The sequence below is a fragment of the Natrix helvetica genome, assembly GCF_964273705.1.
Source record: "Natrix helvetica genome assembly, chromosome: Z".
In the NCBI taxonomy this organism is placed as follows: domain Eukaryota; kingdom Metazoa; phylum Chordata; class Lepidosauria; order Squamata; family Natricidae; genus Natrix; species Natrix helvetica.
The window spans coordinates 18,832,351-18,848,274 of NC_138554.1; the positions used below are offsets into that span (position 1 = coordinate 18,832,351).

Sequence of the window (15,924 nt, forward strand, 5' to 3'; positions counted from 1 at the left end):
TGGGCCCTCCCTCTCTTCCCACACCTACCAGGAACAAAAGATACCTATTTCCAAGTCTGGGGAAATTCTTTCAAAGGCCTGCCAGGGCATTGGCATCCCTTTCCCTTCCTGAGAAATGACGCAGAGCTGACTGCACGAGAGGCAGCTCGTTTCAAGTATAATGAGCTTTTGGCCTCTGATAGAGGAAGTGCCCTTTAGAGTGGTGCTGGAGAAAGAAAAGAAGAAAAATGCCATGAGATAAGCAAGCAAATGAGAAAGCAAACAAGAAAGCAAGCAGGATTCGGCAGACGTATTTCCATTCTGCCAGTTTTAAGAACAAAGACAAAAGCTTTGCTAAATCGAAAAAGACTTAGCAAAACAAGAACAGGAGCCAAAGCTAAAAGTAAATCTCAGCCAGTGAAACCAATTAAAAGCAGCATGCCGTTTTGCCAATGCTGGGTAATTTTTTTGGGGGGGGGGGAAGAATTACCCTACTTTTTTGATTGACAAGTGGTCAATCAAAAGGGCAAGTTAATTTGCCTCCCATCTAAAAGCAGCAGCAAAGAGATCAGGGGCTAGAATTTAGAATTTATTGGTTTGTCAAGCATGTATGAGAAAACAAGTGTAAGTATGGATATAACATATAAACATATAAGTATAAGCAGGTATATGTATTTACGTAAGAAATGAGTATGAATAAATGAGGACAGTAGGGCAGGGATGGTAGGCATGCTGGTGCGCTTATGCACACCCCCTTTACGGACCTCTTAGGAATGGGGTAAGCTCCACAGTAGACAGTTTAAGGTTGAAGTTTTTGTTAGATACCAGAATCAGTTACAATGGTTTACACCAAGGTCCTCTGTTCCAGCGGGAACAGAAATTCAACCTGATTAGCTCCCTATAAAAGGGCTGCTGTCAGACTGAACCTTCGCTAGATTGTACATAACTTAACTTTATTGGATTTCTAGACCGCCCCTCTCTCAAAAGAGACTCGGGGCGGTGTACAGTCATATTAAAATAGTTAGACAATAAATATACATGTTATAAGTATACAATAAATAAATTAAACATAGGACTGGAGGAGGTAGTAGAAATTCCCTGTACAATTTAGTTAAGTTAGATTAAAAATTTTAGAAAATTTAAAAAAGTTAAAAACATTAACCTTAAAAGCGATCCCAAATAAAATATCCGCCAGGAGGTAAGAGTAGAACTATAAGTGGGCCAGGCCGGCTAGTCGGAACAGGTGAGTCTTAAGTTTTTGTCGGAAGGAGCAGAAGTCGGTAGTAGTTCTAATATCGGGGGGGAGGTCTTAGTTGACTTCTGTTAGTAAAGAGCTGTTGCTGACTAAGCCTGAGTGTGCCTTTCCTTTACCCGATCCAACACTGGCGACAAGGATGGGATTGGAAGGCAACTAGGCAAACAAAAAGATTATGACAATCCTGCAAGTAAATCCAGCCTGGAGCTCGGTCCGGCATCGATTAGCCATCTTTGAGCGGCAAATTCAAATGCGCTCAGGGACACAAGATGTCAATGCACGCCTCACCGACTCCATACAACCCAGTCACCAAGCACTGGGAATCCTACATGCCAAGGTTCGACTGCTTCCTTGAAGCCAACGACCTCATGGGCCTTTCTGAAGGCCGGAAAAAGAACATGTTCCTGAGCTACTGTGGACAAGAGGTGTCCGAGCCAACGCCACTCCAATCAGTTGCTTGGTCAGTGCTACAACAGACGCTGAGGACACACTACGCTCCCAGACTGTATAAACATGTCCAAAGGCATGAATTCAACATTCGTAACCAGAAAGAGGATGAATCCATCAATGAATACGTTGCGGCGCTCAGAAAGGCTGCAGCGTACTGCGAGTTTAGAGATCTTGATGAACTGATACTTGACCGCATCATATGCAGTGTTTGAGACATTAGCCTGCAGAGGAGACTACTAGCGAAATCTAATCTGACACTCCAAATTGGCCACTGAGTCTGCTATTAAATCTACGGAAACCCTGCAGGGCCAAAACAGTCCTAAAAGCGTGCAGAAGAGCGCAGGCATGCATCACAAGGCTACAGAGCCTGAAGGCTCGGAGAGCGTAGATGACAGCTAACGCACGCGCAATGACCACATCAAGCTAGTGCGAAAATTCAAACTGCATTTCCCGCCTTGCGCCAGCTTTGGAGGAGACCATCTCAGAACACATTGCCGTTTCCGTGATGCAATCTGCCAATGCTGTGATTGAAAAGAGCACATCACCAAGATATGCAGAAGCGATCACCCTGCTACATCCTGGAAGCCCAGAAGCCAACCTAACCGCCAGCAGAGGCCCAACCAAGGGGCATGGCAACCACCACCACGGTGAACAGAAGGAGACACCAGAGTCACCTACCACACCTTCATAGGCCAAGTCTGCACGAAGTGGCCAAAAAAGCTGAAAGTCAGTCCTCATCGAGGACTCTTCATGTGAAATGGAGATTGACACTGGGTCATCCTTGACCATAATGCCTTGGGCAGCACTCAAGCAGGCTATACCTAGCCTTAAGAAGCAGCATCTATGGGTTCCTGACATTCGAGATTCCCAGGGGAACCGAGTCCCCATCATGGGCCAGGGCACCTTCTAGGTGAAAGACTTGCTGCGGCCAGCTACCAGTGACGGTAGTCAACGAAGACCTGCAGAGCCTCCTGGGGCTTGACTGGTTCGAAGCCATGGGCCTAGAAGTGAACGGAATCAACGCCATACGAAACAAAAGCACTGAGGAATTCCTTAAGGAGTTCGAGGACGTCTTTGGCACTGGTCTAGGTAAGTATGTGGGGACACCAATATCTTTTAACTTGGACCCCAATGTAGCCCCCATCAGGCTAAAACCCAGGAGAGTATCTTTCATTCTCCGTCCTAAAATTTATTTGGAACGGGACAAATTAATAGGCCAGGGAATCCTAGAGCCAGTAGATCACGCACGCTGGGAGACCCCTATAGAGACACCTGTCAAATCTGACGGTCTGTCTGCATCTGCGCGGACTACAAGTGCACAATAAATAAAGCTTTACAACAAAGTGCTTACCCTGTACCCATTGTACAGCATTTACTACATTCATTAGGCCCCGGAAAAGTTTTCACAAAATTAGACATGGCGCAGGCATACCAGCAGTTGCCTGTAGATGGCACCACAGCGGAGGCGCAAATCATTGTGACCCACAGGGGTGCATTCAAATGCAACCACCTGCAATTCAGAGTTAGTATCGCCCCTGGACTGTCCAAAGCATCATGGAACGGCTTTTGCAGAGGATTCCAGGAGTCATCCCCTATTTTGACGACATCTTGCTATTGGCTGCAAATAAGGTGCAATTATTCAAAAGATTGAAATCTGTTCTGGCCAGAATCAGAGACAAAGGCCTCCACCTCAAAAAAGAAAAATGCCAAATTAACGTGCCAAGGGTTGAACTCCTAGGGTACCTCATTGACAGCTCTGGGATTCACCTGACCGACAAAAAAATTAAGGCAACCCAGGATGCTCCTACACCTCGCAATCAGACCGACCTACAGGCATTCCTCAGGCTCCTTAACTACTATAGTGTCTTTCTCAAACAGAAAGCCACAGTTGCTGAACCTTTACATCGGTTTCTTGCAAAGAATGCAAAATGGTCCTGGGGAAAAGCTGAGGCAGCCGCATTTGCCACGGTGAAGAGACTGCTGTCAGTGGACACGTTTTTGGTCCAATACAGCCAGACCCTGCCACTTGTTCTAACGTGCGACGCTTCCCTGTTTGGCGTAGGAGCCGTCCTCAGCCACCGCATGCCCAATGGAACAGAGGCGCTCATCAACTATTACTCGTGAATCTTGTCTGCTGCCAAGCGGAACTACAGCCAACTGGACTGTGAGGCTCTGGCTGCAGTCGCTGATGTTAAAAAGTTCCACGAGTACCTCTACGCCCATGACTTTGAACTCATCATGGACCACAAACCACTACTGGGCTTGCTGGATGGGAACTGGCCTACTCCTGCTTCTTTGTTGTCATGAATGACCAGGTGGGCAATCTTCCTCGCGGCCTAGTTATTGCCTTGTCCATCGATTGGGGCATGCCGATGTCTTGAGTCGATGCCCACTGCCTGAACTGCTTGCAGACCCTACCCCCGAGATGCCAGTCCTCCTCATTGACTGCCTAGAGACTGGTCCTGTCTCGTCTAGTGACGTTGCCCGCCATTCGGCAAAAGACTCCACTCTCAAACAGGTTTTGAACTGGGTGTTGAGGGGGTGGCCTAAGGGGTCTGTCAGGTCTGAATTTAAAATGTTTTACTGTAAACATGATGAAGTGTCTATAATAAATGGTTGCTTACTGTGGGGGGACTGGGTCGTTCTTCCACCCAAAATGTGCATTGCAGTATTAGAGGCTTTGCATGTAGGGCATCCTGGAATTGTCAGGATGAAGTCTTTGGCCAGGAGTTACTTGTAGTGGCTTAACATGGACAGGGAGATAGAAGAATGGGTGTCTACCTGCACACTGTGCCAGGAGTCCAGACCAGTTCCCCCAGAGGCGCCCACTAAGGAGTGGGAGCGACCTCAAGCACCATGGTCTAGGGTGCACATAGATTTCGCTGGCCCAGTTCATGGCCAGACTTTCATGATAGTTGTGGATGCCTACTCAAAATGGCTAGAAGTAGTCCTTATGACCTCTACCATGGCAATAGTGGTCATCAAGGCACTACGGAGACTTTTCTACCCTCACGGCCTGCCCAATGTCTTGGTCTCTGACAACGAGCCCCAATTTATGGCCATGCAATTCAAGACCTACTTAGCAGTACAGGGAATCAGACATGCCCTAGTCGCTCCATTCCATCCAGCCTCCAATGGTCAGGCGGAGAGAATGGTGAGATCTGCAAAAGAGGCCCTGTTCAGGATGGACCCAGGAGATTGGCAAACACGGGTTGATCAATTCTTCCTCATACAGCACATCATGCCAAGTGCTACCACTGGGAGAAGCCCTTCCGAGCTTCTAATGGGTCGCCGGCTAAGGTCCCACTTAGACTGGCTACACCCAAACTATTCTGCCGTATCGCCCCCACATTCGACAAGCAAAATAAGGAACTTTAGCATAGGGGATTCAGTTTACGCCCACAACTACACTGGGGGAACTCTGTGGATTCCTACCATAGTAATAGGCATCACCAGACCTCGCTCTTATCTTGTATAGCTCGAGGACGGTCGGAATTGGAGACGGCACATTGATCAACTCTGTGGCCGCCTCTCCAACTCCAATCTTAGGCAACCAGAGGTAACTCCTGCACAAGTTAGCCAAAGCCCTACCCAAAAGGAGCATGAAGTCACTCCTTCCACAGACAACTCAAGCCCGAAGGTACGGGGGCATTTATCTGTTAGTGTTGCAGGCCCGCAGCGAGCTCCGAATGAACCGGGTCTAGAAGCTCCAGTCGCGGCCTGGGAAGAGTTCCAGGAGCTTCCACCAGGCGAAGCTGCAGAGTCAACAGGTCAGTCCAACCTGACTGAAGAACACCCACCAACTAAACTGCGCAGGTCTGGGTGAGCCACCAGAAAGCCTGCCTACCTGCAGGCTTGTGACTACATCACAAGTCAGTTGATCCCATCTAAGAGGGGAGGGGTATTAGATACCAGAATCAGTTACAATGGTTTACACCAAGATCCTCTGTTCCGAAGGGAGCACAGATTCAACCTGATTGGTCAAAGGGTCTGACAGCTCCCTATAGAAGGGCTACTGCTAGACTGAACCTTACCTGGATTGTACATAGTTGACTTCTGCTAATAAAGAGCTGTTGCTGCCTAAGCCTGAGTGTGCCTTTCCTTTACCCGATCTAATAGTTTTGGGGGTTTGAGGATGTAACAACAGAGTCGGGTGTGCATTCCAGGCATTGACACTCTATTGCTAAAGTCGTTTTTTCTGTAGTCGAGTTTGGAGCAGTTTACTTTGCATTTGTATCTATTGTTTGCTCGTGTATTATTGTGGTTGAAGCTGAAGTTGTCATTGACAGGTAGGACGTTGTAGCAGACAATTTTGTGTACTAAGCTTAGCTCAGACCATAGGTGGCGTAGTTCTAAGTTGTCCAAGTCCAAAATTTCAATCCTAGCGGCATAAGGTATTCTACTGGGCGCTGAGGAGTGGAGGACTCTTCTCGTGAAATATCTCTGGACTCGCTCAATTATAGTAATGTCCGTTATACAGTGTGGATTCCAGGCCGATGAGCTGTATTTGAGAATTGGTCTGGCAAAGGTTTTGTATGTCCTAGTTTGCAGTGCAATGTTATCGTAGAAGAAGCTTTGCAAAATTAGGTTAATAACTCTTAATGCATAACATGTGTTCCTGCATAATGACGAGATAACCTTTCTGATCCTTTCCGACTCCACAAAACTATGATTCTAGATCCTCTTAGGCAGCTATTCATATCTTGGGGCAACCTCATGTAGGTCCTTTTCTAAGGCAATGCTGGAACATGAAGGAAAACAGGTTTCACGTCAGGCAGGAGCAAAGACATACATGAAAACCGCAAGAATATTGCTTCCAGTTTTCAGTTTTGGCTGAGTTTTGATTCCTGGCCAAATATAAACAGAATTCTAGCCAAAGATTTACAATAATCCATTAATTTGCCCCTTAACATTTTACACTACATTTCTAGGACAATGTAGCACATTGTTGTAGTAACGTGAAAAGTAGATAAATTGGTAATGTATACAGTGGTGGGATTCAAAAATTTTACTACTGGTTCTGTGTGCATGGCTTGGTGGGTGTGGTTTGATGGGCATGGCAGGGAAGGATACTGTAAAATCTCCTTTCCCATCCCACTCCAGGGGAAGGTTACTGCAAAATCCCCATTTCCTCCCCACCAGCTGGGACTCGGGAGGCAGAGAGTAGATGGGGGCGGGGCCAGTCAGAGACAATATTTACCAGTTCTTCAAACTACTCAAATTTCCACTACCAGTTCTCCAGAACTGGTCAGAACCTGCTGAATATCACCTCTGATGTATAAGCTTTATAAGCAATTAAGGTCTCTTTCACAGACAAATTAATCCACAATTTATCTGCTATCTAGCCAACATTGCATTTTATTCCAGTTATGCTAAGTCCTTACGAAACTCAGTCCTTAAGAAACTCATGATAACTCATTCAAGTGGGAAAGAACACTGCACTGAATCTTAGTTCCTTTTAAGCCCTGTTTAACAAGCGATACTAGTCCAGTTGGTACATAATGTGAAAACATAAATCAGTATTTACAAACACACATTACTGGACTGCATGAAATTCCAAATACACGAATCATACATGTCACAGTGTGACATGTATACACCCTGACTTAAATACTCTTTGTATTTTCTGTAGAGTTGTTTTTGCAAGATCATTTCAACTGCCTCTTTGTTGAGATTTTAGCTATCAGAATCAGGATATAATAGGCAGATTTTTTTTGGCACAAAGCTAGAAATCAGGAGAATAGGCATTCTAGTCCCACTTTAGGTATGAAAGCTGGCTGGGTGACTTTGGGCCCATCATCAGGAGTCAGTGAATTCTAGCCCTGCCTTAAGCATGACTGGGTGATTTTGGCCCAGTTTCTCTCAACCCATGATGTAAATCTCAGATGACAAGCTGGTCAGTCAATTCCTCCAGCAACCAAATAGATCTTGGTTGATTCAAAACAATCAGATCCTTCCATTGCATTGGAAAGAAAAAAAATAGGGTGCAAATATCCAGCTAACTCTAGATGGCAGCAAAATGGTTTTTTTTTAAATCCAACTTTCCATTGCCACCTTGTGGGAATCCAGTTACTTACAGCCCAGAAGTGTTTGTCCCCACAATATTATTTCTCCTTAACCTAAGACCCCAGTTTGCCTAAACCAGGGGTGTCCAAACTTGGGAACTTTAAGACTTGTGGACTTCAACTCCCAGAATTCACCAGCCAGCATGGCTGGCTGGGGAATTCTGGGAGTTGAAGTCCACAAGTCTTAAAGTTCCCAAGTTTGGACACCCCTGGCCTAAACCTTCCCCCAAGAAAGACACAACATGCATTTTAAGATGTGTATATTTATTATACAAAATATTTTTTTGTGTACAAATATAGAAAACACACACTGGGAGATTGTACAGGAGACGTAGGTATCAAAAATAGAACATTTTATTTGTTTAAGTTACTTAAAAATTCTGTTTCATGAAGTCAATTCATCTCTACAAAGGCAAAAGTCTTAAAATGTAAAAAACAAAAAAACAAAACAAAAACCTCTAGATAGCAAATCTGTGCATGAATTCCTCTGGAGAATTCAGTCCTGAACTTTTGTATAAAATCCATATTAACTTTGAAACAAGCATAGAGGTTTATCCGGTATCAGTAACTATAGCTGCAAATATCAAATGATAGAACTTCATTATCATGCATGTTTCCTTGTACCATCTTCATTTTGCCGTTTATTTTTCCATTGTTTTTTTTATTCTTTTTTTTAAAAAAAAAAATCACACATGTTGTTTTTTGGAACAGTTTTAGCTCATGGTAACTGTTCTCCGAAATACCAAAACATCTTCGACTAAGTAAAGACTTAAGGAAGGCTTAAGTAAAGACAAAATCCCCTTCTGTGCTCTATCATTAAATACTATATAAATAACGCATCTAAATATCTCTATAATATAAATTATTATTATTAATATTATTAATGTTGTTTTGTTGTTGTTGAAACAGTCATTGCATTTTACCCCAAACAGGACTCCCAGAATGACTAAAGAAGACCTACCCCAAAGGTCAAAAAAGTCAAGATGGCAGCTACAATGACATGATTTAAGCCGCATCCCCTTTTTTAAAACATGCTTTACATGCAAAGGGGCAGGGTAGGACTCTGATCACATGGTAGAGGCCATTATTTTCACTTTTGGGAAACTGAAGTAGGGAAAGAGAAGGCAAAGGAAATCCGCGCAATGTGGTCAACTTCTTATACAACCCACTGAAATCAAAAGCCTTCTAGTAGCCAAGAATCGCTGATTCAGCAAATGAATTGATCTAACATGTGGTATGACTCCTGCCCCATATATTTGTGTGAGTGCTAAATTCTTCATCCTTGTCCATGTGGGCATCTACCAATGCCTGGCATCACTCTAACCTCAGATGCCAACTTGGCTAGCAATAAAACTCAGCCTCTCACGCCCTGCTATCCATCCAAAGAGTTTGAAAACAACCTCTTAAAATATGTCAGTATAAGCATATAAGGGAGGTCTGAAAGACTTTGTTACACATTTGCCTCAAACCAGAGAATACAGGTAGTCCTCAATTTACGACCAATTGCTTAGCAACCATTCAAAGTTATGACAGATCTCCCCAGAGATACTTACAACCTGGTTCTGAAGTGCCAATGGTCAGGCTCTCCTCTGTGGTCACATGTCCACATTTGAGGTGCTCAGCAATCAGCCCCTACTTATAGCCATTTGCAGAATTGTATGGTCAAGTTTTATAACATTTTTTGGCAAAACCCAGCATTTTTCGCAAAACTGGGCTACGTTGAAAAATTGGTTGGTTTAATAACCCTAATAAGACCACACCTGAAATACTGCAGCCAATTTTGGTCACCATATTGCAAAAAGTATGTTGAGACCTTGAAAAAGTTTAGAGAAGAGCAACTACGATGATCAAAAAGCCTGGAGACTAAAATATATGAAGAATGACGGCAAGATTTGTATTTGGCTAGTCTAAAGAAAAGAGGGACTAGGGGTGACATGATAGCTGTATTCCAGTACTTGAGGGGCTGCCATGAAGAGGAGGGGGGTTAAATTATTCTCCAAAGAACCGGAGGGCAGGACAGGATGCAACGGTTGGAAACTAATCAAAGAGAGAAGCAACCTGGAATTAAGAAGAAACTTAATACCAATGAGGACAATTAACCAGTGGAACAGCTTGCCTCTAGAAATCATGCTCCGGAATTGACTGTTAGTAACATTACAAGAGAGCCAATCAGCACCATGCACAGCCAAGAGAGGCAACCAATTAGCTCAGAGCATTCTTGGTTTCTTCTTAGAACTTGAACATTGGGATTTTTCCAGAACAGAAGTTTGAGTTTACCTAGCAAGAAGGTTCCCAGATTAATCCCATTATGGTGTACTTGTCTTCTGCCTACACATAAATTCCCTGAGAAATCTGCAATGGGGTGTAAGAAACAGTGGGGTGTAAGAATTATCTTCCCCTCCCGAAACACTTCGAATAACTCTTAAACAGGGTGTGTCTTCACAAGAAGATTAAAATCTCGTACGGTCCGATCGATCCATTGCTTATACGTGGAACACACCACGTATCCCCGAACTTTTTTCTCAAAGGTGTTGGTTTTAACTACGTCCAACGTGAGAGGGTCAGTAACAGGTGAGGGTGGGGCCCTCAAGGCAGATATGATGATGGTCAAATTATTAACAAGGCCCTGGACTTGCATCCGGGTATCTTTCAGCATATTTAGAAGGCTATCTTCGGTGGGGTTGAGTTCAAATTGATCATCCCAGACCAACTGCAAGAATTCCGAGATAATGCTATAAGCCTTGTAGTTCTTGTCCAGACGGTTAAGATCATTGAGGATTCGCCATTCCCGGAAAGAAATGGCAGCCACTGGCAATCCGTCATAACTTAGTCCCTGGACTTGGAAGTCTTTATCTGTAAATGGACGACCTTGGTGTTTGAGCTGGGAAGAAAAAGAATGATACAGATATCAGGAGAAAACATAAAGTGACCATGATATACATGCATCTGCATTTCATGTGTCGGATGAGGAGAACACATATTTCTCCTTCTGTCCTGGCCACTTTTTATAGAGGCGCAATTGAGAGCGTTTAAACAAACAGCATCACTGTTTGGTTTGGTAGCAGCAGTGCCTCAGGTAGAAAGTCCATACAGAGAGTAGTAAGGACAACCAAGAAGATTAGAGTAAGCTCACTTCCCATCATTCTGCTTATATTGCTTATAAGCACTATGCGCTTAGCGCTCAAAGCATTGTTAGAGACCCCACACACCCACTTCACAGTCTGTTTCTGTTGTTGCCCTCTGGAAGGAAGTTTCGAAGTATTTCTAGAAGGACTACCAGATTCTGTAACAGCTTTGTTCCCTATGACTGGTAAACTCATAAGATTTGTTTCTCTCACCATGTACATGTATACACATCCAAACTAGATTGTATTTTTTGTCCGTGTCATATAATATATATTGGTCATGGGTGGGTTCCTGCCAGCATTACTACTGGTTTGGCACGTAAAAAAGCCCAAATGATGCCCACTAAAGGGAATGTTGGCAGAAATTATTAGAATACTCAAAGTTTTCTAGAAATAGAGCAAAAACCTTCCAAAAAAATAAACCTTAAGAGAACTATCTCTCTTGGTGTGCTGTTAAAAGTATTAGAATGTCCTTGGAGAGACAGTGATTTTAATCCATTCTCTGTTATGGGCATTCACTGGGTGACTTTGAGCTGTTCTCCTTCTCTATGTCCAGCCTATTCTCTCTGTTGTGGCTGTGGATCAAAAGAGATGCTATGGCGACACAGCTAGGACCATTGGCTTGAGCGCCTAACCAAAATGCAGAGTAAAAATCTAATTTTAAAAATAAACAACATCAGTGGGCACGAAACGGTGATGGAGCTCAAGGGGGAATTACCAGAGAAATAAAACCAGGGCACTCTATTTTACCATGTGTTCTTGGGGGTCTTTTATCAGTTTTTATGATTTCAGGATGTACAATGCAGCCACCTTGTTGAAAATAAGCCAATACGAGTTGGTTCAATGCTCAATCAAAGACCACCCAAGAACCCTTAAGCTCACTTTGCATTGACTGAAAAACTTAATATACAGGTAGTCCTCAACTTACGATCACAATTGAGCCCAACATTTCTGTTGTTAAGTGAGACATTTGTTAAGTGTGTTTTGCCCCATTTTACAACCTTTCTTGCTACCATTGTTAAGTGTATATCTCTCCAATATGCTATCCTATCCCCTTAGATATTGGAGAGCTGCTATCATGCCACCACTAGTCCTTCTTTTCATTAAAGTAATGGTGAGGTTCCCCTTGCACATATGTGCTAGTCGTTCCCGACTCTAGGAGGTGGTGCTGATCTCCGTTTCTAAGCCGAAGAGCCAGCGTTGTCCGAAGACGTCTCCGCGGTCATGTGGCTGGCACGATTAAACACTGAAGGTTGTTACCTTCCCACCAAGGTGGTTCCTATTTTTCTACTTGCATTTTTACATGATTTCAAACTGCTAGGTTGGCAGAATCTGGGACGTGTAACGGGAGCTTACTTCATTATGCAGCACTAGGGATTCGAACTGCCAAACTGCCAACCTTTCTGATCAACAAGCTCAGTGTCTTAGCCACTTCCCCATGTTTCATTAAACTAGACATACCCAATTCCTGCCATCGTTCTTCATTTGTTTTAGCAACCATTCTTCATATGTTTTAAGGATGGAGAGCATCAAGGCAAGAGTCATCCTTTTGAAGGACCTGGGGCCTTAGCCAAACGCCAGTGAGGCTGATTTCAGAAACCTAACTCTTCTTCAAAATTCAGCCTCCTCTTCCCACCCAAATGCCCTGGTAACTTTTGCAGTTCTCCTGACCTTCCTTCTGTTATCACTTCTTGGGATTGCAACAAGAGACACTCCTTCCCATCAACACGAAGACCTGAGATGGGACCAAACCAACAGGGTTGCAAACTCACCTTTGCTACTGCCACCATTGTTAGAATAAATAGAATAAAATAACAGAGTTGGAAGGGACCTTGGAGGTCTTTTAGTCCAACCCCCTGATTAGGCAGGAAACCCTACACCATTTCAGACAAATGTTTGTCTAATCTCTTCTTTAAAACTTTCAGTGTTGGAGAATTTATAACTTCTGGAAGCAACTTGTTCTATTGATTGATTGGTCTAACTCTCAGGAAATTTCTCCTTAGTTCTAGGTTGCTTCTCTCCTTGATTAGTTTCCACCCATTGCTTCTTGTCCTGGCCTCAAGTGCTTTGGAGAATAGCTTGACTCCCTCTTCTTTTGTGGCAATCCCTGAGATATTGGAAGACTGCTATCATGTCTTCCCTAGTCCTTCTTTTCATTAAACTAGACATACCCAATTCCCGTAACCGTTCTTCATATGTATTAGCCTCCAGTCCCCTACTCATCTTTGTTGCTCTTCTCTGCACTCTTTCTAGATCTCAACATCTTTTTAAAATCATGGTGACTAAAACGAATCTTGGTATCAGGTTGTGGACAGTGGGCATTACACTTATCCAACTCTGGAGAACATCACGCGGGCGTGTGTGTGTGTGCGTGTACTTTAGGAATGTCAGTTTCAAGGTGTTAAGTCAGGGGTGTCCAAACTTGGGAACTTTAAGACTTGTGGACTTCAACTCCCAGAATTCCCTAGCCTAGCATGGCTGGCTGGGGAATTCTGGGAGTTGAAGTCCACAAGTCTTAAAGTTCCCAAGTTTGGACACCCCTGTGTTAAGTGAATCACTGCAGTTGATAAGCTTGTAGCCTTGTAGCCTTGTAGCCTTGAATCTGTCTTCCCTATTGACTTTGCTTGTCAGAAGGTGATTCACACGACCTTGGGACACAGCAACGGTCATAAGTGTAAACCGGTTCCCAAGGATCTGAATTTTGATCACAAGATGCTTCAAAGGTCGTAAATGTGAAAAATGGCTATAAGTCGCTTTTTTCAGTGCTGTTGTAACTTTGAATGCCCACTAAGTGAACTGTTGCAAGTGGTCTGTGAAAGCTACCGAGAAAATGACCAAAATCTACAGAATCTCTCTCTCTCACACCCACACACGAAAGTCTACTTCAAGATGGGATTTCCAAAAGTTTCAATATTTTAAGTGAGTTGTCAGGATGTGGATGCCTGCTTTGTCACTTCTCAGTCATGTTGGGGAGAGCATCCTAGCCTCTTCATCCCTTAGGAATTCCTCGCAGAGTGGGCTGAAGGGCCCAGAAACAGATCTGGTTGTTTCCCAGACCACTCAATCACAGTTCCACTTTGAGCAATTAACAGGGATCCCGGAGGCATCTTGGCTGCCTGCCTGGGCCTAGGTGGTAAGATTGTAATGACCTCACTCCGTCTGGTATCTGAGGCCTTGAAGAAACGAGGCATGGGAAATAGTTGGGCACCCAGCCACTCTCTGCGGGATGAAAATAATGCCAATTGAACGGGTGGCAGATTGGAAGGGGAACGGGTTTCTCTTCTCCTCCCACCCACCCCCCATCCCTGATCGTGTTGCAAAGCCAAGACGCACTAAGAAGAACAATAGGCTAGTGACACCCAGCCTTTCTTGGCTGGTTCTGATGGCAATAACAAATTGGATCATAGAATCATAGAATCCTAGTGTTGGAAGTCAGAGGTCATCTAGTCCAACCTTAAGGGGCGTGCATAAGTGCATCATTGTGCCTACCATCCTTGTCCTAATGTTCCCTTTTATTCATACCCATTTCATGCATTCAAAATAATGTTTATACTTGCCTATGTTATCTAATACATGCTTAATTGGAGAACTTTTTTTTTTAAATCGTAGAATCCTAGGGCTGAAAGTCAGAAGTCATCTAGCCCAACCCTCTGCCCAAAGCAGGAGTCCTTATATCATCATGGACAAATGCCTGGACAATCTCTTCTTCAGAACCTCCAGCGATGGAGAACCCACAATTCCAGGAGCAAACTTCCTTCCTTCCTTCCTTCTTCCATCCCTCCCTCCCCTCTCCCTTTTTTTGTTCCTTTTTTATTTATTTTTATTTATTTTGTCAAGCATGTATAAGATAAAGAAGAGGGAGTCAAGCTATTCTCCAAGGCACCTGAGGGTAGAACAAGAAGCAATGGGTGGAAACTAACCAAGGAGAGAAGCAACTTAGAACTGAGGAGAAACTTCCTGACAGTGAGAACGATTAATCAGTGGAACAGAAGTTGCCTCCAGAAGTTGTGAATGCCCCAACACTGGAAGTCTTTAAGAAGATGTTGGATAGCCATCTGTCTGAAACGGTATAGGGTTTCCTGCCTAGGCAGGGGGTTGGGCTAGAAGACCTCCAAGGTCCCTTCCAACTCTACTATTGTATTGTATTGTATTGTATTGTATTGTATAACAGATAGAAGTATAAGCATGATTATGAATACAGGAAATGGATATGAATAAGTTGGGACAGGAGGACAGTAGGCACATTGGTGCGCTTATGCACGCCCCCCCCCTTACAGACCTCTGAGGAATGGGGCGAGGTCCACAGTAGACAGTCTAAGGTTAAAGTTATGGCGGTTTGGGGAAGAAACCGCAGAATCCACAGAATTTCACAGAATCACAGGCTCCTATTGCTGGAAGGGACCTTGGAGGTCTTCTACTCCAACCCCTTGTTCAAGCAAGAGTCCTTATACTATCCTGGACAAATGGTTGTGCAATCTTTTCTTGAAAGCCTCTAGTGACAGAGCCCCATAGCACATAGAGCCATTGTGTAACACGACGTTGCTCTACAAAACCACAAGTTCTCACAAACAGGAAGGGCACACAATGACAGCTGCCATTCTGACATTGCTGTGTAGCCCCAAGGGGGCTCTGGTGGCTGCAGAAGCCCCCCCCCCACCTTCCCTTTTCTCCTGCTACTGGGGGCAGGAAGCCTTGTGCCCAATTTGACGTCCCAAGAATGAGACAGAGCTGGCTGGGAACTCTGGGAGTTTTTAACACACCTGGAAGGCATCCTGTTGGGTACAGAAGTCTTCCGCCAGAGGTGATATCTAGCAGGTTTTGACCAGTTCTGGAGAACCGTTAGTGGAAATTTTGAGTAGTTTGGAGAATTGGTAAATACCACCTCTGTCTGGCTCCTTCACCATCTATTCTCTGCCTACCGAGTCCCAGCTGATCGGGAGGAAATGGGGATTTTGCATTATCCTTCCCCTGTCACGTCCACCAGGCCACGCCCACCAAGCCACACCATGCGCACCAAGCTACACCACGCCCATATAACCGGTAGTAACAA

The 15,924-nt window shown here is 44.3% G+C and overlaps 1 protein-coding gene across 1 annotated transcript in view; it reads right to left on the minus strand.

The window, feature by feature from the left end:
* Positions 1-10,171: 10,171 nt before the first annotated feature.
* Positions 10,172-15,924, minus strand: part of LOC309401342 (cardiotrophin-2-like) — a gene marked incomplete at both ends in the record, with an annotated part of 31,250 nt that continues 25,497 nt past the window's right edge. Inside the window, one exon of the mRNA XM_081970408.1 lies at positions 10,172-10,630. Coding sequence (XP_081826534.1) covers positions 10,172-10,630 — 459 coding nt within the window. The remainder of the gene's footprint in view (positions 10,631-15,924) is intronic.